General features: G+C 37.0%; 1 protein-coding gene across 2 annotated transcripts; it reads left to right on the top strand.

Moving 5' to 3' along the window:
• Window positions 1-1,477: 1,477 nt before the first annotated feature.
• LOC110877402 (disease resistance-like protein DSC1) lies at window positions 1,478-27,143 on the top strand. Of its 2 annotated transcripts, none has more exons than XM_022125537.2 (11): window positions 1,478-2,204; window positions 16,514-17,598; window positions 17,699-17,767; window positions 18,041-18,265; window positions 18,367-19,065; window positions 19,157-19,733; window positions 19,834-19,934; window positions 20,042-20,155; window positions 20,790-20,851; window positions 25,548-26,596; window positions 26,738-27,120. In XM_022125537.2, the coding sequence occupies exons 1-11, from the start codon at window positions 2,192-2,194 to the stop codon at window positions 26,797-26,799; spliced, it is 4,056 nt and encodes a 1,351-aa protein (XP_021981229.1). In that variant the 5' UTR covers window positions 1,478-2,191; the 3' UTR covers window positions 26,800-27,120. The 2 variants fall into 2 exon arrangements, with proteins under 2 accessions (XP_021981229.1, XP_021981228.1); XM_022125536.2 differs by having other exon boundaries at window positions 1,563-2,204; window positions 16,509-17,598; window positions 26,738-27,143.
• Window positions 27,144-27,642: the final 499 nt, after the last annotated feature.

Below are 27,642 nucleotides of genomic sequence, written 5' to 3'. Positions count from 1 at the left end.
TCTCTCTTTTAGAAGACATTTTAAGATTTGATCTCTCAAAATGTGCGTTTTTTTTACTATTTTCTCAACACAAACCCAAGGCAAGAACCCGTGTACTCGCCAACTCAAATCCGTTGCACGCGAAGGAACGAACCCGCTTTCTAAACCGCACCTCAAAAACCTTTCAAAACCATTATCACACAATAACAAGCCCCTCTTTTTTTCTTTATTCACCATCCATCACCGTAAATCCACCAAAGCAACCACATTCAACCACCTTGTTCACCGCCATAAATCGTACACCACCGTTATTCCGTCAACACAATCAACAACAAATTACAAATCCACAAACCCACAACAACAAAAAACCCTTAACCCTCATATTCACCCTTATTCTTCACTTTCCTCTTCCTCTTCTTAACTCCGCTAGGGTTTTCCACCACCGGAACCACCGTGCCTCTGCTATCGTATGCCGGAGCCGTCGATGTTCTCCATCACATGTACGTCGTCGTTGCTGACGGCACCGGAAACGGGAGAGTTGTGTTGAGGAACTTAGGGTTAGGGTTTTCGAGGCATTTGAGCTTCGATTTGAGGAGGTGGCGGAGTGTCGGAGACGCTGGCGACGGCGGTGGAAGTAGATTGGTAGCGGAGAGAGATCGGGGAGAGCGACGGGAAAGGGGAGAGGTGCGGTGGGGATGGTGGTGGTGCGGTGGTGATGTTAATGGAGGGGGAGGAGGTGGCGGTGGTGAGAAGGGAGAGAGAGGAGAGAGAAAAAGGGGGTGTTTAGAGAGAGATAGGGCAGATCTTTAAGGGTGTTAGAGCATTCACATCTAAAGAACTAAATTGTGAGTGTGGGGTTTTTAAAATATAAAGAGTATAAAAAATGGTTGTGAGTGGAGGAGAGAGAAAATGTTACTGTTCATCTGTATATTTGGGGGGGACACTGTTCACCTACTATAATTTTTTAATATATATTGAAAGTGGTTGTGAGTGAAGGAGAGAGAAAAATGTAATGATAAAGGTATAAAAATATTATTTAATTGAAAAGGAGAGAGAAAAAGTATTTGTTTTTAGTGGAAATATATTGATATATGAGTTGTTTTTTAGTGAAATGTATGTATAATTTTAGGGGGCTGGATGTGAATGCTCTTAGGGATTTTATTATATATATATATATAAATGACCAAAATGCGCATGCACTAAAGGATAAAATAATTAGTTTTCAACAGTCAAAATAGAGGGTTTTTGGATTTTGGACTAAAATGACAACAAAATACAAAGCACAGAGACGCAGATGTAAAAAGTTTGAGATTTGGACTAAAATGGTAAAAGTGTCCAAACCACAAGGACTAAAATGGCAGTTTACTCCAAAATAAATTCAAAAGCAAAGCAAAGAAGAAGATAATGAACGAGTGGTTCTAAATCAACCGAAACATGTTGTTTAGTGGGGTATACTTGGAAAATTCTCATAAGCCTACTTGATTGTTTTTGACTATTCGTCCCTTCTTCAGTTTACAACTTCAATGCTCTCAGATCTGGTTTCAATGGCCTCTAGTTCATCCTCTGGCGCTTCTTCTGTTAGCAGCTATGATGTGTTTCAAAGCTTTAGATTTCCATCAGCCTAATTGATTGTTTTTTTCTTTTTATTCTAAAAGACCAAAGACTATTCGTCCCTTCTTCACTTTGTAACTTCAATTCTCAGATCTGATTTCAATGGCCTCTAGTTCCTCCACTACTGTTATGGCTTCTTCTTCTTCTTCTTCTTCTTCTGGTGCTGGTGATAAACCTTGCAGCTATGATGTCTTTTTAAGCTTTAGTGGCGAAGATACTCGAAATTCTTTTACAGATCATCTCTACCATAAATTAATTCACGCGGGTATTCGTACCTTTAGAGACAACGAAGAAATAAACAGAGGTGAAGAATTGAAACCTGAGATTGAGAGAGCGATTAAAGCATCCAAGGCTTCGGTAGTTGTATTGTCAAAGAATTATGCAACCTCGGCTTGGTGCCTTGATGAGCTTCTGCTCATCCTGGAGCAAAGATGGGAGTGTAATCATTTTGTTCTACCTGTTTTCTATGGCGTTGACCCCACGGATGTTAGGCATCAAAAAGGAAGTTTCGCCATAAAAGTCAAACCTTCTCCAAAGTGGACAGATCAGAACGTAAACCAATGGAAGACAGCTCTTACGGAGGTTGCTAATTTGGCCGGCCATGTTGCTTCTGGGTATGGTTTTTTGCCTTTTTCTTTTTTTTTTTGAAAGATGTATATTAATCACAGAACAGCCCCAAAAACAAGGGCAGCCAACAAACACCAAATTAATTACAAAACATCAAAGGAAATCCACCTATCCCAAGTAATATCCAAATCCTTGGATCTATTCGAGTACACAAAAAGCCTAAGGTCTTAATGTCTTGAAAAATTTTCATTATCGGCAATCTTTTATTCGAAAATCTTCTTTCGTTTCTAGCTTTCCATAAACACCAGCACCCTAACATAATGATACCTTTGAGAATAGACTTCGCCTTGCTACTCAGACCTCCTGAAAACTCATGCACTTCAACCAAAACCTTTATGGAGTGAGTATATATTCAATCATTCTTGATGTGACCTTTAGCATAGGCTCAAATTAATCTTGATGATTATTATTTGAGTTAATTACACAAATAGTGATTTATAGCTAGTTTCGTATTTTGGGTACTAATTTTTTTTAACATGTTCAGGTTTTATAGTTTCAAATTTGTAACACCTTTGGTATTAACGTCAAACTTAGTTAATTTTTTTGTTAATTCTCAATATAATGACTAAAATACCCTTCCATTTTCAAATGACCATTTATGTCATTATTCTATTTTAATTCCAAGGACCATTTATATCATCATTGTAAATGATTATCATTTAATTCCAAGGACCATTTATTTCATTATTTTATTACTCCTCTTAAATCATCATTATGATCATCATACTCAGTAAATCCCACCGATAGCAAAGTAAATGTAGGGTCTGAGGAGGGTAAGATGTAGACAGCCTTACCTCTACCCTGTAGGAATAGAAAGACTGCTTCCAGTGAGACCCCGGCTCGATAGTAGTTTTGCATCAAGCCTTGGACATAAGGCACATGACACTCAGCAATTGAGACAACTACCGATTAGTGCATGTACCCACTTGTCTTTCGGCTATCAACGCCACCAGATGATGCATGATTAACCATCTCCCTCTTTTAACGTTATTTTTACGAAATTAGTAAAATAACGTTAAAATTAGTGTACTTTCACTTTCGTCCCCCCGAGCGCCCACACATATATGCATTAATCCTCTTAAATGATTATGGTTTTTATAGTTGTAATAACCAGCTTTTTTCGTTACCCCTGTTTTGTAGAGCATGTCTTGGTCTAATTTGATAGAAACTGAATTAAATAAAAGGTGTGATTTGAGAAATGGCATCTGGTATAATGAGTTACTACAGTTGCAAAATCTTGAAAAGTTATTATATCAGACTACTAATTAAGGGGTGAGCAAATAAGCGGGATTATCCGAACCGTAATCGACTTACCCAAAACGAATTAACTGAACTGAACAACTATCCAATGGTTCGGTTAAGCGATAACCCATTAACTGAAAACTGTGGGTCGGTTTTTGTTATGGTGTATGTCATAACCGCAATTACCAAACCGAACAGACATACATGTTGTTGCATTTCGTGGTATATGCTACGCTTGATTAACAACTAAAGGTTACAGATAATGCTTAGTCATTTCATAATATTAGCCATTAAGTTATTTAGCATTCATTAGATATATAATAAAAGTTCGAGGAATAGCATAAAAATAAAACTGAGATTATAATTCAACCTCTCTACTAGTTTTTTTTTAATTTTTTTTATATCTGAATATTACTATTTCAATAGCTTTAAAATATTTATTTAGAGTCGTGTTATTAATTTATATCGAGATAGTTGGTAAATAGGCAACAAACCGCTCGCTACCCCTTTTTGAATAGTAAAGCTAAGTCTTTTAAAAACTACGTCCATAGATTTCGAAGTCATAACACTAATATGCATGACCCTTTGAACTCGATTAAGTAGGTCCACAGCCTCTGACGACAGAAAACCAAAAGTATCAAAAGCAAATGGGATAAACACGTGCTGGTTGTCAAGGCACGCTTTCTCATGTTTGGTCACTTTACGCGAAGCAGTCTTTAAAGCAGCCTGACCCACCGTGAAAGCACTACCACCTAAGTCCACAAGCGGGGAAACCCTGTTAGATCCACACAAGCAAGTTTTCCTCTTACCCATCTAAAGACCAGAATGCCAGCTGGTTGAAGGGTAGATCTCCCTTTCAACGGGTCTGTTAAGAATTTAACGGGTGTCTCTTTCCTATCAGAAATACTAGCGCGTCTGAAAATATCAAAAATGACATCCCTGACCAAATCATGTCGTTACTTGAACCTCGGGAGCTCTCTACAATGAACTGCATGCTCCCAAAAAGAATCCAACGCCTTATGACAAACAGGGCATACCTTATCAACTGGGAATAAAAGAATCATGAGGCGATACTTAAGGATAGTACGGTACTCCACCGGTGACATATGCTGGCCTAACCCATCTATAAGTGTAGTAAGCAGAAAATCTTGTGCATGTGGTGCTCGTGGACACTCAAAAACGGCTTTTTGTCTAACGGTCAAGTCAAACTGTACTTTAATTTCGTGGACAATTTTACATAAAGAACACTTGTAAATGCAAGTTGGGCTTTAGGGGGTCGGTGTCCTTATTAGTGAAACCACTGAAGTTTAAGCTTGGAATCGTATCACGAAGACAAGCCAAAGCACAAACATAATTAGAATTTGTAGGTCCGGCTAGGAGGATCTAGTCGCCTAATCCTTGTATACTAACCAACCCGGTTGTGCAAAATCCAACCGGAAAGGCAAACCGAGATGGAACAAGCAATACACGACACACAATATTCACCGATTAACACCACTGTATTAATACGTATGAAAGGGTTCGGTTACAAGCTCAATGTTTACAAATGTGTTTTGCAAACTCTCTCTCAGTGTGTGTGTTCTGTGCTCTCTATTCTTGCTTGCTTAACATTATCTGTCTAACTACAGACTATATATAGCACTACACACTACGAATCAGAATGGGTCTTGACGAAACACGGCTTGGCGAATCAGAACCTTGAAGAAACACATTAATCTTTGGCAAAATTGAGGCATGTTTGACGAAATGAAGATGATGTCGACGAAACAACCCAGTTTCGTCGACCTTCATTGTGTTTCGCCGATATTTGGGCTTTGGCCCAACTGATAAAGCCCAAACATGTGTTTCTTTGAAAGTTTAGGCCCGAGCCTTGATTTGCTAAGCTTGTTTATCTCAAAGACCATGTTCAAGGCTTTTGTTCTCTTGGCCCAATATTCGATCTTGTACACGACGGAGGAAAGTCGTGTCACAGCCAAGTCTCGTTCCGCGAGTCGTGTCCACAAATATGTATCAACAAACTCCCCCTTGGACGCTACTCGCGAGATTCGCCTTTGTTGTCTTCAATGTCGGAGGATCTTCAAAGTCTTCACGTCTTGAAAGCAGAAAGTGTATCAACAAACTACCCTTATCATGTAGGAAGTGTGTTGACAAACTCCCCCTTAACATAAGCTCCCCCTTGAGTTATGCTCGAGAATGACTTGATCTTTAATGCTTGGGATCCTTGTGGTGTTGATGATGGTCAGCGGCAACTCGATCATCTTCATCTTTTGAGTGCCTTCACGTCGTGTCTTCATTCCGAAGCTTGTCATCGACCATGTTCTCCTTGCCTTTAGAATCTGCACATGCAAGAAATCTAAACGCGTAATGAGAACAACTGCCTGGAATATAGTTAATATAAACAAATGACACACGAATGACCATGTCACAATCAAACACCGTCCGACAGTTTGAAAGTTTAATAAATTTGTCAATTTTAGTCTTTAACTTTCAAAACTTGCAAATTTCGACCGTTTATGAAGATTTAGTCAATTTGGTTTTCGTTCAGGTTTCAGGCAACGAAGACTCGAGATCCAACATCGTAGGATCGAAAATAAAATAGAAGTAAAATCTTTTTGGCTTTTAGAAAGTTTATATTAAAACACACTTAAAATCTTTTTGGTATTTTTGAATATTTACAGACATTCTTTTTGTGAGTTTCGAGGGTAAGAGAATCAGATCAGTGTACGGTCATGCCAAGACGCTCTTGTTGTTCAATTAGTTAACATTAAGATAAGCATCCTATAACAATTATCGGTATTGTTGTCCACATAAGCTCAACTTATCAGATGTAATCATGGCGAGAGGATACGTTAAGGTATGATTTATACTTACAGACTGGTGTTCATCCACATCACGACACATTCCCGTATCAAGGTATGCACGAGGGTTCATCTTACCGGTGAGTATACCGATTATCATCTGTTTGACCGTATATGATGTGAGATTCTCACTTATTTTGATTGAAAACAAGCCCTATGTGATAGAATCACTTATTAATGAGGAACTTGATTTTCATATGCATGAGGGCACAAGAGCAAGTTCGTGAACAGGTCAGTACTTTCGTACAGCAGAGAGACTAACTTGAATCCCGGATAAATGTGATATTTTATCACTTATTTGTTTGGACATGTGATTGTTTATCACTTATTGAGGTCGAATGCAATATGTACACGTATGAATAGTATCATGTAAGATCTAGACTTGCGTCCCCGTTATTTTTCGGTAAAAGATACAACCATGATACCCAGATGATAAGCAGCATAAAGACCGAATATCTCAGAACCTCGGCAATCTATCAAACGAAATTTCGGTACTAAGACCATATGCCAATGAATGGTTCCCACCTGGTCTTCAGTCGATTTAAGATTTATATCACCCTGCACACTTTAAAATGATTGTGAGCCTACCGATACATCTTATATAGAGCTGATTATCGTTTTTCATTTAAGGTTTAAAGAGGTTTGGATAGACCACTGATGTATTATCATGTTCTCTTTTGCTCTCCAGGAAACTCATTTTTGGTTTTCTATTGTTTTTGTGTTTTTGAAAATTTTCGATGTTTTTGGATTTTCAAATTTTGGATTTACTCCCCCTAAAATCAATATACTAAGATAAATTTAAAAGACACAAAGATATTTACAAAAATGATTTTCCGATGTTGGTTTACTCTTGCTTGACCTTAATGCCGTTTACCAGTAATAAAAAGTCAAATCTTGATTTGTCAAATGCTTTGGTAAAAAGGTCGGCACGTTGGTCATCGGTGTGGACCATGACAACATTGATGAGTTTCATATTGAAACGATCACGTGTGAGGTGATATTAAAGTTCAACGTGTCAGGTCAAAGAGTGTTGTATGAGATGATAATAATTCATAAAGCAGCTTAAAAATCAACAAGTATAGGAGAGATTAGAAATTTAAAAACCAAATCCTGCAACTGCTTCGTGCATTGCAAGGAATCTGAGCACTCTCCCAAACTGGATATCCACCCGGTGTGGACTTCAAAGTCGATTTTGTAGCTACCGAAAAATCTCTTCACAGCAACACGATCAAAAACCTTTGGTTCCGGCTGGTATTCCCCATTGCACCAGCGAAGGTCTTTGTCTTCCTCTTGAGAAGTAGTGTGCGGTTGTTCAATCCATGCCAAGGCATCCACAAACATTTCATTGGAGTCTTTCCTGAGGACCCGATCAAAAACCATAACAACCAAATTTTGGCACGTTCTTCATTTGGTCGAATTTTGCGACTTCATTCAACTACCTTCTTTCACCAACATATTCTTCTTCTTTTTCTTTTTCTTTCCTCTCTCTCCATCAATGCCAACAACATTCTCCTAGTTTGTAACAATATTTCGGAGCCTTATGTCGCCAATCTTGTGCATGGACGCTCCACTATCAACAATCCTAAGACTATCAATACTTCCTCCTGGAACATCCTGAACACTCATTCAGAGATTAGTTGGAGAGGGGGACCCAAGCCTTCACAGACTTGGGTCGTCCGTCATCATCGAGAATTGTAACATCCATTTCCCGATGATTAGGAATTGATGTAGCTCCCCCTGAAACAGTTACCGGTTTTGATATCCGAATTTGTTTCTGTTTTTCATGTTTAACATCCGATTTAACAGATTTTGTTTGGATGACCTCCGGTTTTAAAACCTTTTCAACTTCTTTTCTTTGTTTCTTTTTCTGTTTCTTTTCTCGTTGTTTAACAAGACGAGGGTCCTGTTTTGGTGAAACAGATCTTTTATGGTAATTGTTACCATGGGGGGCATCAACTTTTGACTTTCCCTTGGTGAGATATGGACAATTCTTAATGATGTGGCCATACTCACAGCATTCAAAGCATGATCTCCGCTCAACAAACCTTGGAGTATCATAACTGTAATAGCTGGATGATGAACTTCGTGATCTTGAGGTACTTGGTCCTACATCACAACCGTTTGTTTGTTGTGTATAGTTGTTTTGACTGTTTCTTTTCAAAATTTTACTTTGTTTAACAGAATCCTTGTTGGATTTGTTTTCGAAAGTATCAATTTTATCAGTCCCTCTTGATTTCACGAAGTTTATCTTCCGAACCTTTTTCTTGTTTTTGCCCTGTTTGACTTTTCCATTCTCTTGGGCGGCATGATTTTGTTCACGGGGATCATCAACCTTTGCTTTCAACTTATGAAGATATGGACAATTTCGAATTATATGTCCAATTGTACCACATTCAAAACATGATCTTCGTTCAACAATCCCCGAAGTATCATGTGATCGTCTTGCCGATGATGAACTTTGTGATCCCGAGGTACTAGGTTTTGAACAGTCTGGTTCATTTCTTTTCAACACTGTTGCTTGTTCAACAAAATCTAAGTTAGATTTGTTCTCAAAAGTTTCGATTTTGTCCGTTCCCTTAGATTTCACAAAGTTCACATTCTTGTTTTTCTTTTGATTCGGCTTATTTTGACCTTGAGCCGGTAATTTTCCTTTTGGTTTGGTGTGATTTTGCTGCTTTTTCTCTGTTGGTAATTTCTGATTGCCAAATTGTTTCCGAATTTCGGCCTTTGGAATAGGAGGACACTGTGTTACAGTAACATGTGATCCTGTCTTTCCCAAAAACTTATTTGTCAAATTTTCAAAGACTTTACTTATTAAAGATTGATTAACATTCTTAATAGGAAAATCTTTGTCGGGGTAAATCTTATCATCACCAACAAGAGTGTACAGTAAGTTCACACTCTCCGACTCTTGTGCAGACGGGGACTCGATTGCAACAGTCTTAGCGGGTTGTGCAGGAGGATCACATAGAATGTAATTCTCAAGAGGTATGTCCTCATCTTTGACTACCGCATCACACTTTGCTGGGATAGCATCATCAGATTCATCATCAGAAGAATCAGCATCCTCAATAATGACTGGAGGATCCTGATTCAGCTCAGCAGAAGACACACATGTATCTGCTGATATATCTGAATCTGATGATATTTCTTTCTTGTATCCGAGTCCTGTTGCAAATTCTTTAACATCTAGAGGAACAGATGGTTCAAAGAAAATTCTATCCTCCTCGTCAGGCATTACATCATAATTGTGTCTCACTGGTGGTGGACATTTCTTGTAGCCTATGCATGTGACATCCCGTTTTTCTTTCTGAACGTCAATGATGTGATCCAACACATAGCTAGAGCTCAAATAACTGTCTAGTTTAAGCTGGATCGCTTCACTTTCAGTTTTGACACAAGCCATCTCCTTTTGCATTATCTCAAGGCGAGATATATACAAATTAATGTCAGTTTGTTTTCTGGAAACCATTTTAGTTAATTCAGTTTTATCTTTCTTCAAGTTCTCAATTACCGATTTAAACTCTTTTTCATGGTTCTCATAAAACATGTTGGCTTCAGTGCATTTTGAAAGATCCACGGTCAACTTCTGGTTGTGGATGAATGTCACATCATACTTTTCTTGCAAAGCTTCGTGTTTGCTTTGCAATTCACACCACTTGGCATTTAATGAAACATGTTTGTCTTGCAAGTCAAACAAACTAGCTTGTAAAGCATCATGTTTCCCTTGCAACTCAGACATGTTTGCTTCTAAATCAGCACACTTAACTCTTAATCTAGCACAATTATCACAATCTACAGCAGTGGGTTCATCGACACATACCTGACTGGAATCACTCTCAGGTGTTGGCCTTTCTGCATCAGAATTAATAACCTCCCTTGATGATTCACATTCAGATCCATCCTCGCTTGAACTTGAAGTTGTATCACCCTCAATTGAAGTTGAAACATCTTCATCTGAACTTCTATCATGTTCAGAACTATCATCATTTCCCGAGGATTCACCATTGCTGGCATCTTTGACAATTTCAACATACAACGCCGTTTTTGTCTGACTACTGTTCTTTGGATCAAGAGATGATGGTTCTACAGTAGAACAATGGTGTTGTAAAGCAACTGGGGGTAATGGATTTCCATACAAGTCTGTGGTTGGAGCTGGCTTTACAGGAGCTTGTATCGGATTGTCATATAAATCTGTTGTCATTTTCGGTTCACTTTGCTTTTGATTAGTAACCGATGCCCACATTTCTGCAGTAATTCGAGGTCGTGTGGGAGATTCGGCCCATGATGGTGATAAACCCGTACTTCTATATTTTTCCCCATCCGGAGCCGGAGTACCCCACCAACTCGGATTTCCTTCATCTATAGACGGAGTACCCCACCAACTCGGATTCATCTTTGATGTGATAAATGAATTCTTGAAAATCACACTCAAATCAAACTGTTAAATCACACTTGCAAACCTACTGTGTAAATTCACAACGTTAAATCACACTTGCAAACCTACTGTGTAAATTCACAACGTGTCTTGACGAAACACAGTGTTGGCGAGAATGAAAATTGTATTTCTTCAAACACACTTTGGCGAAACAGATTGCAAAGGCCCAATTTTCTTTACTTTGACGAAACAAGTTAAAGTCCAAATATACAAGCCCACTAAGGGATTCGGCCAAGCAAACAGACTTATGATTTGGGCTTTTGAAAACTGGCCCAAACAACTAAATGAAAAGATATTGATCTACGAAACAGAACAGGTAAGCTGCTTTGACTCTTTTTGACGAAACACAAGTGTCTTATGGGCTTTCAATATTGAAGAAACAGGCCCACTAACATGTCTTTGATGAAACAGAAAATTATTTTGGGGCCCAGTTGGCGAAACAGGGAAGCAGTTTTACAGTGACGAAACAGAATGCCTTTCTTGGGCTTTTCGGCGAAACTAATTTTGTTTCTTCAAAGGATTTTGTTTCTTCAAAAGATTTTGTTTCTTCAAAGGATTTTGTTTCTTCAAAAGATTTTGTTTCTTCAAAAGATTTTGTTTCTTCAAAGGTTTGTTTCGTCAAAAGATTTTGTTTCTTCAAGAGATTTTGTTTATTCAAAGAATTTTGTTTCTTCAAAAGATTTTGTTTCTTCAAAAGATTTTGTTTCTTCAAAGGATTTTGTTTCTTCAAAAGATTTTGTTTCTTCAAAGGATTTTGTTTCTTCAAAGGTTTGTTTCATCAAAAGATTTTGTTTCTTCAAAGAATTTTGTTTCTTCAAAAGATTTTGTTTCTTCAAAGATTTTTTTTCTTCAAAAGTTTGTTTCGTCAAAAAAATGACAGTGGAGGTTGGTAAACTTTTTGAACTTTTCAAACTTATCTATTAGTGACACAACACAGAACCACTTTCGGCTAAAGCATGCCTCATTTCACCAACCAAGGTATGGTGTGAATATTTTAATCAATGCACAAATACCAATTCACAAACAACTTCCTCAAACAATCTTCAAAGATCAAAAGGTTAATTTTTATGAAGAACAGTTTGAAGAACCGAAGAACACGGTGAATTTTCCGGTGAACCGAAAATTTCCGAACACAATATTTTGCTTAAAAGTTCACTAAAAACCACCTTTTAACATGTGAAAATGATAAACAACAAGGTTTTATAAGAACTTTTAGCAAAATAACAAGATATTTGAAGATTTTGACAAGATTTTTCAAGAAAAATAAAAAATTCAAACACCCGGAAAACACCCGAAAACACTCGGTTTTAACAAGGAGAAGAGCCAAGGCTCTGATACCACTTGTAGGTCCGGCTAGGAGGATCTAGTCGCCTAATCCTTGTATACTAACCAACCCGGTTGTGCGGAATCCAACCGGAAAGGCAAACCGAGATGGAACAAGCAAATACACGACACACAATATTCACCGATTAACACCACTGTATTAATACGTATGAAAGGGTTCGGTTACAAGCTCAATGTTTACAAATGTGTTTTGCAAACTCTCTCTCAGTGTGTGTGTTCTGTGCTCTCTATGCTTGCTTGCTTAACATTATCTGTCTAACTACAGACTATATATAGCACTACACACTACGAATCAGAATGGGTCTTGACGAAACACGGCTTGGCGAATCAGAACCTTGAAGAAACACATTAATCTTTGGCGAAATTGAGGCATGTTTGACGAAATGAAGATGATGTCGACGAAACAGCCCTGTTTCGTCGACCTTCATTGTGTTTCGCCGATATTTGGGCTTTGGCCCAACTGATAAAGCCCAAACATGTGTTTCTTTGAAAGTTTAGGCCCGAGCCTTGATTTGCTAAGCTTGTTTATCTCAAAGACCATGTTCAAGGCTTTTGTTCTCTTGGCCCAATATTCGATCTTGTACACAACGGAGGAAAGTCGTGTCACAGCTAAGTCTCGTTCCGCGAGTCGTGTCCACAAATATGTATCAACAGAATCCATACCACATATGCTACTGTCTCTTAAGATGTGGTCCTGTAGCACCCAGGATTGGGTCCTCGAGGCCACAAAAGCATAGGATGAAGCCTCTACAGCCCCAAACCCCCAAACCTAACAGGTAAAGAAGCAAGTCGCCACTAGAGGTCTCCAAAGAAAGGACCTCCACAAATCACCAATTCCTCAATCGCCTCATGCAAACCTTTGTCAAAGAACACCGCTGCATCTTCCATGTATACAGGTTGGCATGTCCTCAAGCCAAAGAAAAGTTTGGCAATGCCCATACAGGATCGAAGCAATAGTAGTTCACTTTACGGGACACCTAATTTGGGTAGAAGACGCATTAAATCTACTGCCTTAGCAGCTCTTTTCTTTGCCAACCCACTAATGAAGCTTGCGTCTCTACTAACGGCGCCCCAAAGAAGCTTCACCCCCACTAATGGCCTCCCGATGCCCGTAGGAAAAAAACCCTTTACGAAACTTGCTACCATCAACAGAAGACCAAAATAGCTCAGTTTTCTTAATATTAAGTTCAAGACCCAATGTTGGAACCATCACCTTAATGATGTCCAACACTTTAGCCACCTCTTCTAAACCTCCATTGAGAGTCCCATCATCAAGATACCAAGCAAGAAGGAGAAGCTTGCATTTGTCTCTAATCTGATGCACAAGGGGTTGCAAAACAAGAGCGAAAAGAAGTGGTCCCAATGGGTCCTGTTGCTGAACTCCCGAATAACTGTGATATTTAACTTTTAAAAAAAATTAGAATACACTATTTTGTTTATTTCTTCTTTACATGATATTCCTATATAATTTTTTTTAATACCCCAATCATTTAAAAATGGAATTTTTTTAATATTAAAAATGGTTTTTTTGAAATAACTTGGTTTTTAACAAAAAAAAAATTATCGGAATGTCCGTAAAATACTAAACAAAAAGGTGTATTTAAAAGTTAAGTATCGTAAGTTATTAAAGGAAAAATCATATAGTATCTTAAATTTACTAGGGGATGGTTCAAATGAAAACCACTTTTTTTGCGAAAACTCAAAAACTAACTAAAAACGTCTAAAAACATACCAATTTTTTTTTTTTTTGCATACCAAAACGCAATGCACAAAAAATAAAAAGCCTAAAAACATACCAAGATGTTTTTTGGAAGCCCAAATCGGGAAAACTAACTATCGCGATGCAAAAGTTTTTTTTGCATACCAAAACGCAATGGACAAAAAACGTAAAAAAATGACTTTTTTCTAAAACGCAATGCACAAAAAACAAAAAGAAATGTCTTATTTCTAAAAGCAATAGCCAGAAAACACCAAAAAATGTCTTATTTCTAAAACGCAATTGCCTTAAAGCACAAAAGAAAGTGTACTTTCAAAAACGCAATGACTGAAAACACATAAAAATGTGTTTTACCTAAAACACAATGCAACAAAAACACAAAGAAATGTCTTATTTCTAGAAAGCAATGGCCAGAAAACACTTAAAAATATTTTTTTTTCTAAAACGCAATGGATTAAAAACACAAAAGAAAGTATACTTTCAAAAACGCAATGGGCTGAAAACACATAAAATGTGTTTTTATCTAAAACGCAATGGACTAAAAACAATTCAAAAGTGTGTTTTTCTAAAACGTAATGACCAGGAAACTCATAAAACTGTCTTATTTCTCTAAAACGCAATGGTCTAAAAACACAAAAGAAAGTGTTCTTTCTAAAACGCAATGGACTAAAAACACATAAAAATGTGTTTTTATCTAAAACGCAATGCACCAAAAACACAAAGAAATGTCTTATTTCTAAAACGCAATGGCTAGAAAACACAAAGAAATGTCTTATTTCTAAACGCAATGGCCTCAAAATACAAAAGAAAGTGTTCTCTCTAAAACGCATTGAACCCGTGTATGTTTTGTCTGTGAATTGTCTGAACCAGGAAGTAGGAGATCAAAAACTGTCTAAGAGAGTCTCCAAACTAAGAAGTTTACTTTCATCGGCGTCCAGCTATTCCAAATAAACGTGCTTTGTTCATTCGGCCCCTAGTATTCTGCATTAATCCGAGTAGGCTGCTGACAGAAAACATACCCGTCAGGTCAGGATCCCACACCCACCCGTTGTCGTTATTGCAAATAGAAATGGAATCTAGAAGTCATGATAATGACACCATTTCGCGAGTCTCCTCCGTATTAGACGACATACGGGACCACTCAAAACGAACAAACCTTACCCGTCCTGCTACATCAACATTTTTTGATAATTCAAGATTTTAAAGCGCTGGGAATTTTATAGACAAAGGTTCATCCATAACCCATCTATCCTTCCAAAAAGATACCTCCAGCCCGTTACACAAAGTAACTTTAAAGAGCTTGCTGAGATCAATACTTGCAACCTGCTTCCACGGGTCCGGCGCCAACATTTTCATTGGGATAAAGTTCCAGTTCCTGTTGTTTTGGTGTAAGCTCTAGACTACTTTCCTCCGAATGCTATTTTTATCCGTTTTATATCGCGACCACCATTTCGCGAGCATGGTGATATTTGTATCCTGTAGTGACCCAACACCGATTCCACTCAAATGTTTTGGAGCCATCTTTTTTTCCCATTCAACCCAACTTATTTTTTGTTGCTCCGGTGTCATTCCCCACAAGAAATCCCTCCTCAACCGCTCTAACTCTCGAATTACACAAGAAGGAGCTTTGAAGAGTGAAAAATAATAAGTGGGAAGCGAGTTTAGTACCGACTTTATCAGTGTTAATCTACCACCATATGATAGGGTATTAGCCTTCCACACCGATAACCGGGTTTTGAACGTGTCAATAATCGGTTTCCAGTGTTTCGCCAAATTCATGTTCGCCCCTACTTGTACACCCAAATATTTAAATGGAAACTATCCCTCCCGACACCTAAGGATTGTTGCCATTTCATTTAGTTGAGCCTCACTCACCTCAACTACAAAGATGTTACTTTTCGCCAAATTAACCTTTAACCCGGAAGCAAGGTAGAAACATCTCAAAATTCTTGTAAGGTTTCGAGCATTTGAAGTTGACCAATCCCCCAAAAACACCGAGTCGTCGACGAAGAGAAAATGAGTCAATGAGGGACAACGTACCATGCATTGAATCCCTTTGAAGAGTCAAGATGCCCTTTTGATTACCCCCGTGAGCTAAAATGAATAAAAACGGAGACAACAGGCTCCTTGTCTAAGGCCCCGAAAATAAGGAAATTCTTGAGTCGGAGACCCATTTACAAGAACGGACGACCGAGCCGTTGTCACCGTAGCCATCACCCACTTTCGCCAAAGAACCGGAAAGTTCATTTGGCTCATTATAGAATCCAAATACCCCCAATTTCGGGCATCATATGCCTTTTCGATATCTATTTTAAAGATCATACCCGCCTTCTTGGACCTCTTTAACCATGAGACTACTTCATTCAAAATAAGCGGCCCATCCAAGATACGTCTACTTGATTCTTTGGAGATAAGCCCTTAAATAACATTTTTTGAGTCGATTTGCCTACACCTTCGCTATTACCTTATTGATACACCCAATTAGACTTTTTTTTTTTGGATTAACATTGACAAAGTTAAGCTGAGTTTTCTTTCTTTTTGGATGAACATTGTACGCAACTCTACTTCAATTTATCACATTTTTGTTTAATCTATTATTCATTACTTCGCATTAGGAACATTAAATTTTCTATTTCGAATTGTCAAATATTCTCTTAATGTAATCCTAAAAGCTTCTTCATTTTTCTTGTAGGCCAGAAACAAGCATTTTGAAGGAAATTGTTGATACAATTTACAATAAGCTAGATCGCAAACGTGTACATCTTCCATCTAATATAACAGGGGTAGCCACTCGTTATGAGGACATCAGTTCCTGGTTAGAGGAGTGCAACCTTGAGTTTTTATCGATCTGCGGTATGGCAGGAAGTGGCAAGACAACGCTTGCCAAATACATATACGATTCAAACTGGAAATCGTTTGAATATGCGAGTTTTGTTGAAAACATTGGTAGTAGATGTGATTTACATGAACTACAAGAACAACTACTTAAAGATATTTTAGGAGGGGAAAAGAGAAAAGTACCTTGTGTTTCTAGAGGTACGTGTATGATTGAGGAGGCCCTGGAAATGAACAAGGCACTCATTGTTCTTGATGACATTGTTGAACATAAACAGTTAGTTGCTTTAATAGGTACAGGGAAGATTAATGCACAAACCAAGATTATAATCACCACAAGGGAAAACACAGATACTTGGTTTGACTTGTCATGCTGGAGGTCTCAAAAGTATGAAATGAAATTATTGAATGGTGATGAATCGTCAGAACTTTTATGTCATCATGCTTTTAGATCCAAAATTCCTACAACAGGCTTTCAGGAGGTTGTATCACGGGTGGTTCAATATTGTGAAGGAAATCCACTTGCTCTAGAAGTGGTGGGCTCATCTCTGTACAAGAATGATTCCACCTCGTATTGGGAAAGTCTTTTAAAATCTTTTGAAAGAGATGTCGATTCTCGAATTCAAGATGTACTCATACGAAGCTACGAGGAATTGCCATCTGATACTGTAAAGGGGTTGTTTTTGCACATTGCTTGTTTTTTTGTTGGCATAGACAAGGATTATGTTGTAAAGATATTGGAGCCGGATTACTCAGCAATATCTGGGATCACAGTCCTAATTAACAAATGTCTTCTTTCTGTTTCACCAAACAAAGTGCTCATGATGCATAGATTGGTTCAAGAGATGGGCAAAAACATAGTCCGTAAAGAATCCAAATACTTCCCTGCAAAATGTAGTAGAGTCTGGCTTAGTATTGACTCCTATAAGATATTGAGCAAGGGAAAGGTAAAATATTCTACCTATCCATATTCAAGCCTTTTTTACTTTTACTTTTACATCCTCCTATTTCATCTAACTTCTATAGATTGATATATTTTCCTTTCAGGGTTCAAAAACGGTAGAAGGACTAGCACTAGACATGAAACTGTTGCGGGAAGATAAGCTTGCACTCAAGGTAATGTAGAAGAAATAAAGATCTAAATCTCACCTATCACTTTTTAGCTTGTATTTTCTGGATTTTATAGCTTGTTATGTATAGTTGATAGAAGAAGCAAAAGTGCAAGATGAAAAAGTTGAAGAAATTTTTTCATCTTAGAAATTCTTTGTGCAAGTTCATTTAGTCTATGTTATGAATTCGTTTTAAGAAGATAAATGGTAAAAAGTGGCACATGACATGCCAATGTGACTCATACCTGGCTAATTAAATATCTTCATGCTAAATTTGCAGGCATCATACCTTGAAACGGGCGCATTTAAAAAAATGGTAAATTTAAAATTGCTCCAACTAAATTTTGTGGAACTCAAAGGATCATATAAGCATGTTTCTGAAGATTTAAGATGGCTTTGCTGGCATGGATTTCATTTAGAAATCCTACCCGCTGACTTATGCGTTGAAAACTTGGTGGCTATAGATATGAGCTCTAGTAACTTGGAAGTGTTTGAACCCCCTACGGTAATGAATCCATTGTCTTCTTTGTATTGCTTCATTATTTTTTTTTTATATCTTTTTGAAACTTAACGTTGCTAATTTTTTTTTTATAACTTTTGCAACAGGATATTCAGTCATTGAAGATTTTAAATCTTAAAGACTCTTACAAACTAAGGGAAATCCGCAACATGATCAGGATGCCTAATCTTGAGACATTGATTCTTTGGAACTGTTACAGTTTGGTTAATATTTGTGAAAGCCTTGGAGCTCTTTCAAGTCTTACACTATTGCACATGTCAGGGTGTAAAAACCTATTCAGTTGGGAGCATACAGAACCTACTTTTTCCTTCCCAGTTTCATTACACCGGCTATTCCTCAAAGACTGCCATCTACAATGTAGTGATTCTTTTCCTTTGAGTTTCATTTTTCAACCAGATTTGCAGTATCTGAATTTAGGAAATAGTCGATTTGAGTCCTTGTCTTGCTATGATCATCTTAAAAGTCTTCGGGTTCTTGACCTGAGTTTTTGCTCTAGACTCAAATACCTTATATGCCTCCCTGGTACACTTTCAGAATTGTATATATATTACTGTGAGTCACTAGAGAAAATAACTTTCCAATCACATCGATTCCCTTTGCAAGAGCTTGGTTACGAAGGCTGTGTTAACTTGTATGAAATTGAAGACTATGTCAAATTGGTGCCCATAGCTAAATTAGATGAAACTGATTTGGGACACATGGAGTGGCTAAAAGAATATCAGAATCATGAAGTGTGCCTTGTTGGTGATGATGAGCTCACAGTAGGCAGAAGTTGGCATATCCAGGTTTGTTGCTTCTCTCTGAAATAGTTTGTCAATATTCTATCTGCTAACTAATCATAAAAAGTGATTGATCCCTTTTGTTTGCGTGGCATAGATGTTGTACGAATTTAATATTATGAGCACATCTCTGCCAAATGTAAATGACCCAAGGATGACACCTGAGTATATGTCAGAATCATCTTCTTTGTCCTTTGATGTACCTTCGTGTCCTAAAAATAAGAGGCTCAAAGGAATTAATGTAACTTTCAAGTATTCAGTATCAAGTGTTGATTGGGCATGGTTTTGTAAAGTCAGTACCACGAATGGTGTTGTTGATTTAATCTACAACCCTAAAGTCTTTGGCAAACCGGAATGTGGTGAAGTAGGCATATGGTTAAGCTATTGGCCAATTGGAAATACATTGGACTTTGGAAACACTGTTCATGTCTCTATTGTTGTGATGAGTGGATTGGAGGTGCATGAATGTGGTGTGAGCCTTGTGTATTCCGATAAGGAAACCATGGAAAATAACATGGGAGGGGTAGAAATTTTTGGAGGAGATTTGTCTGGATTTGAACTAAGCACAGGAGCGTACTATCTTTGTCGGCGTGATTTTTTTTCGTTAATGGAGGTTGGTAGATTGACTCGTGATTGGTTTAGGATTTTAGTTGGTGATACCATTGACTACACCGGTATGTGTTCCCTGATGTCAAGATAGTTATTTGTGTACGTATTAAAATCTAGCCTTCAAATATAGCAACTTACACATATCTTTTATTGTATATATTACAGAGGTAAGAGGATGGAGAAAGACTGGTCGACCAAAACAGGTGAATGATCCATCATTTACAGAGTTAAAAACTGTTAGATGTATCATCTATGGTCCTCAAGTGGTAAGTTTGCTTAGTAACATTTGTTCATTATCGTCAGGTTGTTACAATAATAACCTTTAAATATTACATGAGTTAATTTGGCTTTGGGTTTTGTGATAAACAAACAGGATGATACTTACAAGATTGCAGAGATGTCCAAATCATCTTTGGGCGATGACACAGTGGCATTCACATCAAGTTTGCTTAAGGAAGAAACAATTGATGAGATTGAGGCAGTGGAGGTAACTGAATATTAAGTTAGGGGAAGGTTCATTGGGGAACACTTAAAAATTGGGGAACAGCGGGGAACCGGCTGAAACGAACTCCGATTGGACTCATTCCAGCGGCGTTGGAACCGGCTCGTCGAACCCTAACTAAGATCTTTTAACCCTAAACCCTAAATCCTAACTCCTAAACTCTAAACCCTAAAGCTAAAAAAATAAGGCTAAAACCTAAGATAAACCGTACAATCTAAACTATAAATCCTAAAAACTAAACCCTAAAGGCTAAACCCTAAGCTAAACCCTAAAGCTAAACCCTAAAGCTAAACCCTAAACCCTAAAGCTAAACCCTAAACACTAAATCTAAACCCTAAAGCTAAACCCTAAAGAAAAACCCTAAAAGCCAAACCCTAATATATTTAGGGTTTAGGGGTTATGATTTAGGGTTCAGGGTTAAAAGATCCTAGTTAGGGTTCGACGAGCCGGTTCCAACGCAACTGAAATGAGTCCAATCGGAGTTCGTTTGAGTCGGTTCCCCGCTGTTCCCCACTTTTTAAGTGTTCCCCAATGAACCTCACACTATTAAGTTAAGTGTATTAAATAAAAGAGCTTAAAGTTTATCTGTGTGGGAAATTGATTTTCTCTCTCAAATCAGGAAATTAATGTCAAGCAGTATAAGTCTCGCGATGAGACATCTGATCGTTACTCACATGCAAGGTATCACCCAGTTTCCTTTTCCATATTATCTTTTTTTTTTGAACGACAAATTTGGATCACTGACGGACCACTAGAGTATAATCGTGCCACCAGCGGAACCACCCGATCATATCCATCTCCACTAGGCATAATGCCTTACACCAATCCAGGAGGGAAACCAAATAAATATGACAAAAACCCCCTTGTGGGTATCGAACCCAGAACCTATTAGTCACAATCCCACCCCAAGATGCCACTAGGCTTGATTGGTTCTATGTTATTACTGCATTTCCAGTTCGAACATATACAACATATTTTCCCCTTTTTCATCGTAACTATCTAACAATGTTTACACCTTTAAATTACCTTGCAAAGTCATACAACCATTCCTTGTTACAAACAATATGTTTGGCTATGTAGACATATGGACGGTCAATACCGTGTCCACCTATACATGTCATTACATCCAAGGACTCTACACAAGCTCCCAATCCCAATCATTATACTTGGCAATCCAATGATGCCCACCTGCATATGTTGCTCATCTCGATCTACCATCTTAAAGGCTTCTTTACAACATGTTCAACAGTTGAAGGTACAACTACTCGTGATCTCTGGGTTGCCCTTGAACGGGCTTATGCACCTCATACAACTTCTGGAGTGCATTATCCCCCCCCCCCCCCTCCTGGTTTCCTCTCCCACACCCCAACTTTACGACAACTTTACAAAAAAAATAAAATAAAATATATGGTGCCACATGGCACCCTAACGCCGGCCTGGCCACACCCCTTCCACACCCCACTTTTATGGTTCAGGACTGGTGGAGCCCACACCTTCCACGTGTCAAGCAATGCCCTCGATCCAAGCCCTCCTCACCCCAGAATCTAATCCACTCTTTGTTTCCGCCACCCATCTCTTAATGATTTTCCGGCACGATCCCAGACACGTCTCAGATTATAAATCAACAGAGACCTATACCTGCTGACCTAAATCCCTCTACTCCGTACACATCTCAGACTATGAATCAATAGAGACCTAAATCCGCTAACCTGAATCTCTCTACAAAGTTTGGGCTTTTACAGACATTAGTCGCATCTTCGTCCACAGAGACTCTAGAGCCTCATGTACAACCATCGTCACTCGTTTACAACCACGTGACGTAAAATGTAGGCAAAGACAAATGCAAACTTATACCTTAAGCTGTAATAAAACGTAGACAAACTCGAATCTACACCGAGAAGCTTTAACTTAGACAAAAAAAAAAACGTAAAACTTTGTGGGCAAAAAATAAACCATACAAACTTGAGTGACTGAAAGCTTAAACCACCTTAAAAGACAATAAAAGACTAAAAAACAAAAAAAACAAACACTATTCATCTATACTATATTATAATGCATGAGAGAGGGACATTTTAAGATACCAAAAAAAAATAAGTTTTTTCTTTTCTCTTAATTTATAAATACACCTGTAAAATTGGTGTAAATTGGTTTTTCAAACAATAATTATATTTTAGCCACATATCTATCTGATTACAATTAAATCTCTGAGTTTTAACATAATTATAATTCTTTTACATATTCTTAACATATCTTATAAATTATAATGTTTTAAAGAATATAAAAGTACCATAACGACCTGCTCATTTTTGTCGACGTTTTGATAGTTGTCTTGGTCAGTATTAACGTGTGAATTAAAAGGTACAAGTAGATAATGCCTTAGTGTACAAGTGATTAAAGCCAATGTACTTTAGTCATTATCCCAAAATATTTAATAGTTACGGAATATTAAGTGATTAAACTCTTATCCTTATCAAAATTATAGATAATTAGATAGTAGTTACATTGTATCTCCTTACAAAAAAAATGAAAAAATAAAAAATAAAAAACTAACTCCCCCTCTCCCCCGATCTTTAACGGTCATAACTTTTTGGTACGTTAATATTTTTCTTTTTTAAATTACATCATATAAACGAGTATTTTATTCTCTTTAATTCGAGTATAGTATCGCTATACTTTTCTTTCATTAAAAAAATTGATATGTTACGTGATTAACGGGTAAGTAATAACTGAATCGTTAATTGAAACCAAACAGAAATCAACCAAAAAATTGAGTTAACTGAAAACTGATTAATCGAAATCCGAATTAACCAATATGGCTATCGATTTTTTTGTACCCTCATTTAACTAAACTTAACTGAACCGAACTATTCATATTTTCATATATTTCTAGGTTTTTACATTCAGTTCATGTATTTCATATATATACCATCATTTTATGTATTTATACCTCCATTTCATGTACCTATACATCCATTTCATTTATTTATACCTAAATTTCATGTATTTCTAATAAAAAGTTTTAGCCCAAGTTTGCTTTTGGCTATTAACCGAAATTAAAAGAATCAAACCAAAAACCGTCCATCTAACTGAATAATCAAAACCGATAAACGGATTGCTTAATAATATAGATTAATCGATGACCTCGATTTCGGTTAAAAATGATAATCTAACCAACCGAACAATGCACACCGTGGCAATGTTTGTGTTTCCCGCCGCATCGTGCGCGCACCCTAACCTAAATGATTATCGGTGAGCAATAACTAAATTGTTAACCTAAACCAAATAGGGTTGAGCCATTTACAGTTTCGAATCGTCAGAACCGGGGAACCGAACCAGAACCGTTAGATCCGAACCGTATTGTTGCATTTCGGGTCCAGTTCCGGTTCTTAAATTTGGGAATAAACGGTTCCCGGTTTGGTTCTGGTTATAACCGACGGGTCTGTTTAAAGAACCGCTAGAACCGGTTTGGGATTAAACTTTAAATAACATATTCATAAACCCTATTACTTTATTTAAACTTTAAATATTATATTTAGAAAAAATGTTTCTAGGATTAAAGAATATAGAAATAGTTTTTATATAATGTTTGAATGAAGTTTTTTTTGATGGTTAACTAAAAATTTTTTTGGTTGAATTTTGTTTTTTTACATCGTATACTTACATTTCATGGTTTGAAACATTTTATTGTTGCTACTTTTAATTTGATCGGTTTGAATTTTGAATGTTGCAACTCTGAATTTATATATTTTAAACGGTTTGGTTGTTTTAATTGTTTTTGTTTTGTTGTTATTTTTTGGATTTAATTGAAAATCGGTTCCGGCGAGAACCCTCTACGCGAGAACCGTTTAACCCAGTTGCGAACCGAACCAGAACCGTTAAAATACGATTCGGTTCCGGTTCTTATATTTAGCATGAAATATTGTTGTTCAAAAAAAAATATTTAGCATTAAACGGATCCGGTTTTGAACCGTTGCACACCCCTAAAACCAAACAGGAAACAGACGAAACCGAACTAAAATTAACCAAAAACTGAATTAACTGAAAACCAAAAACCGAATTAACCAAAAACCAGTTATCAATTTTTTTGTACTCTCGTTTAACCAAAATTAGTTGAACCGAACCGAACCGAATCATTTATATTTTCATATATTTCTAACTTTCATACCGACAGTTCATATATATCATATCTCCATTTCATATATTTATACTTTCATTTCATGTATTTATAACCAATTTCATATATTTCTAATTAAAAGTTTTAGCCCGAGTTTGGTTATTGCTATTAACTGAAATTAAACGAACCAAACCCAAAACCGTCAATTTACCCGAATAACCGAAGTGATTTAGCGAAAACTAGTTGGTTATAATATAGACTAACCAATGACTTTGGTTTCGGCTTCGTTGAGGATAATAACTGAACCGATCGAACCATGCACAACACAATGAAATGGATTACCCGATTACTTCGGATTTTTTGATTTATATCTATCACAATAAAGCTGCAATAAATATTATATGAATAAGAAAACTACCAAAAACAAGTATCGCAATGCGAAGTGTCGCTCCCGCCGCATCGCACAGGCATCTTGTTAGTAACAACATACCCAAATTGTTATATATAGTAATGTGTAATATCTAATATTTATAAAAATATGTAAATTCACATGTTTGTAGGTGTTGGTTAGGATATCAAAATTGATTAAATTAAGTTGTGCAAAATAAAGTGTTTAACATGACTTTTTTTTCATCAACAGAGAGTTTAATAATCTATTATAGAAGTAGTAACCGTAAATAATGAGTTATATCAGTTTGAAAAGAAAATGAGTTTTTATAATTATGGTGCCTCTTCTTATAAAATTTGAATTCATGTAGAAAATAAATGGTTTAGACCATGAATAACATTTATAATGCATTTGATGCATGTAAGTTGAGGTGGATGATTGGAAGAGAGAAGTCAGAGAGCAAAATATTTGTGGCTAAGTGCTAGCAGTTAGCACTTAAGGAGAGGAAAAAAATTGTGAGTTAGTAGATAAGTAATTAAGAAAAATAGAATCTATTATAAGATGATGTGGCAAAATTCTTTCAAAGAATCTGACATGTAGCATTGGATTTAGTCTATATCTTTTTATCAAAAAATGCAAATGATTGTGCTTATGTGGACAAATCAACAAATAAAACCAATTTGGAATTTTGAAAATCAATTAATGACGATTCTTAACTAAAGCTTAAATGTGTTAATGGGATAAAAAGTAATGAGGACGGACTTCTTTTACTTTTCATAATGTGAAGCTTTTCCTGAACCTACTTTCAAATAATTTAAAAATGGCTTTTGTTGTCACGCTTTAGTAAGTTGACAACAAGTTCTTTGTATAAGCAGAATAATGAAACCTGCAACTGGAGAGGGCGAAATTGTGTCTTCTTCAACTTCGGCATATCCATGTCGCCGTTTTTCTCTTGCAAAAATTCAATCTGCAACCAATAACTTTTCTGATGAACTAGTCATTGGATGGGGTGGATTCGGAAAAGTGTACAAAGGTCAAATTTTTAGTGAAGAAGCTGGTCACATTGTAGCCATCAAAAGGAGGGATTCTATGTCCTACTTTGGGGAACCTGAATTTAAGGCTGAGATCGATACACTTTGTACATTTCACCACGTTCACTTGGTGTCTCTCGTTGGCTATTGTGATGATAATGAGGAGAAAATCCTTGTTTATAAATATATGCCAAAGGGAAGCCTCTACGATCAGCTACACAATGTTCATACTCCTTTAAGTTGGGTTACACGGCTCAAGATAGCCATAGGTGCTGCACGTGGTTTGGAGTACCTTCATATCGGTGTCCGCACCCAACATGGAGTCATACATCGTAACGTCAAGAGTTCAAACATTCTTTTAGATGAGAACTGGGTGGCGGTGATTTCGGGTTTGGGGTTGTGCATAGCTGGTCCAACCGATCAGTCGATTCCTTATGTTGAAGACACTGTTAAAGGCACATTTGGGTATCTTGATCCAGAGTATTTTTTTACTAGAAAATTAACTTATAAAGCAGATGTGTATGCGTTTGGGGTTGTATTATTTGAATTGCTATCTGGAAGGCTTCCGATAGACGATGACAAAGAGGAGGACGAGCGTAGTTTGGTAAGGTGGGCTCAAAAAAGTTTTAAGGAAAGAAAATTAAATCATATGGTTGATTCTAATATCAAGGGAACAATCTCATCCAAATGTTTCAGACAGTTCGCTCAAATAGCAGATCGTTGTGTTCACCGTGTTCCAGAAGAACGGCCTACCATGAGTGAGCTAGTAGCCTCACTTGAGGCTTTACTGGAACTGCAGGAGAAATCTGACAGTTCTGCCAAGTCATCAAGCATAATGGGTTTCCCTTGGAAGATCAAGAAATACTTTGTTCCCGCGACTAAACCAAACCCTGGTATTCACGAACTATGCATTAGATTTGTATATGCAATAAAGATATGTATTCATAACTGTTTTACGTGTAATCTCTTAAAGGAACTTTTGATTTCCTGAGTCTTAAGCTTTAATTGATCTATCTTTTTGTTTACATTCTTAGAGGAAAGCGGGACAAGTTCACAAAAGAGCCATGACAAGAACAAGAAGCGGGATGATGAGTGAGTGGTCAGAGAAGTAAAAATGTACAGATATGAAAGGTTGAAGCTAGCTAAGATTGTTGGCGGAGCATAACAAGTTCATACGATGAAGACTGAGGAGCTGCTTGAGTGATGTTCACAAAGTTATTGGGTTTTTTAATTTGTCAAGTTTTATTATCCATCCATTTATGTCATGTTAAATATGATAAATAACCTGTTTAAGCCTACTGGGTGGTTCAATCTAAATGATACATACTTATCCGGATTTGAAAGCTACTGGTGTTAGCCATTTAAGCTAACTAGGTTGATCTGTTTATTTTGGTTAATTAATTCGGTTTTCGCTTTTCAGTCTATCCAGTTTTTGGTTGATTTCGTTTCGGTTTCCGTCTGTTTTCATTTTGATTTAGGCTAACGATTTAGTTATTGCTCACCGACAACCGGTTTTGGTTAATAACCGATAAGTGCGCACGCGATGCAGCGAGAAACACAGACATTGCCACAGTGTGCATTGTTCGGTTGGTTAGAATAATATCCTAAGCCGAAATCGAGGTAATCGATTAGTCTATTTTATTAACGAATCCGTAATTAGTTAATTCGTTTAGTTTATTTAGTCAGATTAACGGTTTTTAGTTTGATTCATTTAATTTCAGTTAATAGCCAAAACTAAACTTGGGCTAAAACTTTTGATTAGAAATACATGAAATTGAGGTATAAATATATGAAATGGATGTATAGGCAGTGGCGGATCTAGAAGAAAAGTTGAGGGTTAGCACAGACTAATTTGTTCATAATTAGCCAATACGTAAAACGAAGAATGAGAAAAAAAAAATTGCACTAAAAATGTACTTCGTCAACAGTTATGGAGCCA

Source organism: Helianthus annuus, chromosome 9, assembly GCF_002127325.2.
Source record: "Helianthus annuus cultivar XRQ/B chromosome 9, HanXRQr2.0-SUNRISE, whole genome shotgun sequence".
In the NCBI taxonomy this organism is placed as follows: domain Eukaryota; kingdom Viridiplantae; phylum Streptophyta; class Magnoliopsida; order Asterales; family Asteraceae; genus Helianthus; species Helianthus annuus.
The sequence above is the reverse complement of the archived record's forward strand: the minus strand, read 5'-3'. Positions and strand labels throughout refer to the sequence as shown.

What these genes read in the sequence shown, in the direction of transcription:
- LOC110877402 (XM_022125536.2), top strand. Translation starts at nt 1,693, where the DNA reads ATGGCCTCTAGTTCCTCCACTACTGTTATGGCTTCTTCTTCTTCTTCT. An exon ending in GCCGGCCATGTTGCTTCTGG is followed by an intron (nt 2,205 to 16,508) that starts GTATGGTTTTTT and finishes TTTTTCTTGTAG; the next exon opens with GCCAGAAACAAGCATTTTGA. An exon ending in GCAGAAGTTGGCATATCCAG is followed by an intron (nt 19,066 to 19,156) that starts GTTTGTTGCTTC and finishes TGCGTGGCATAG; the next exon opens with ATGTTGTACGAATTTAATAT.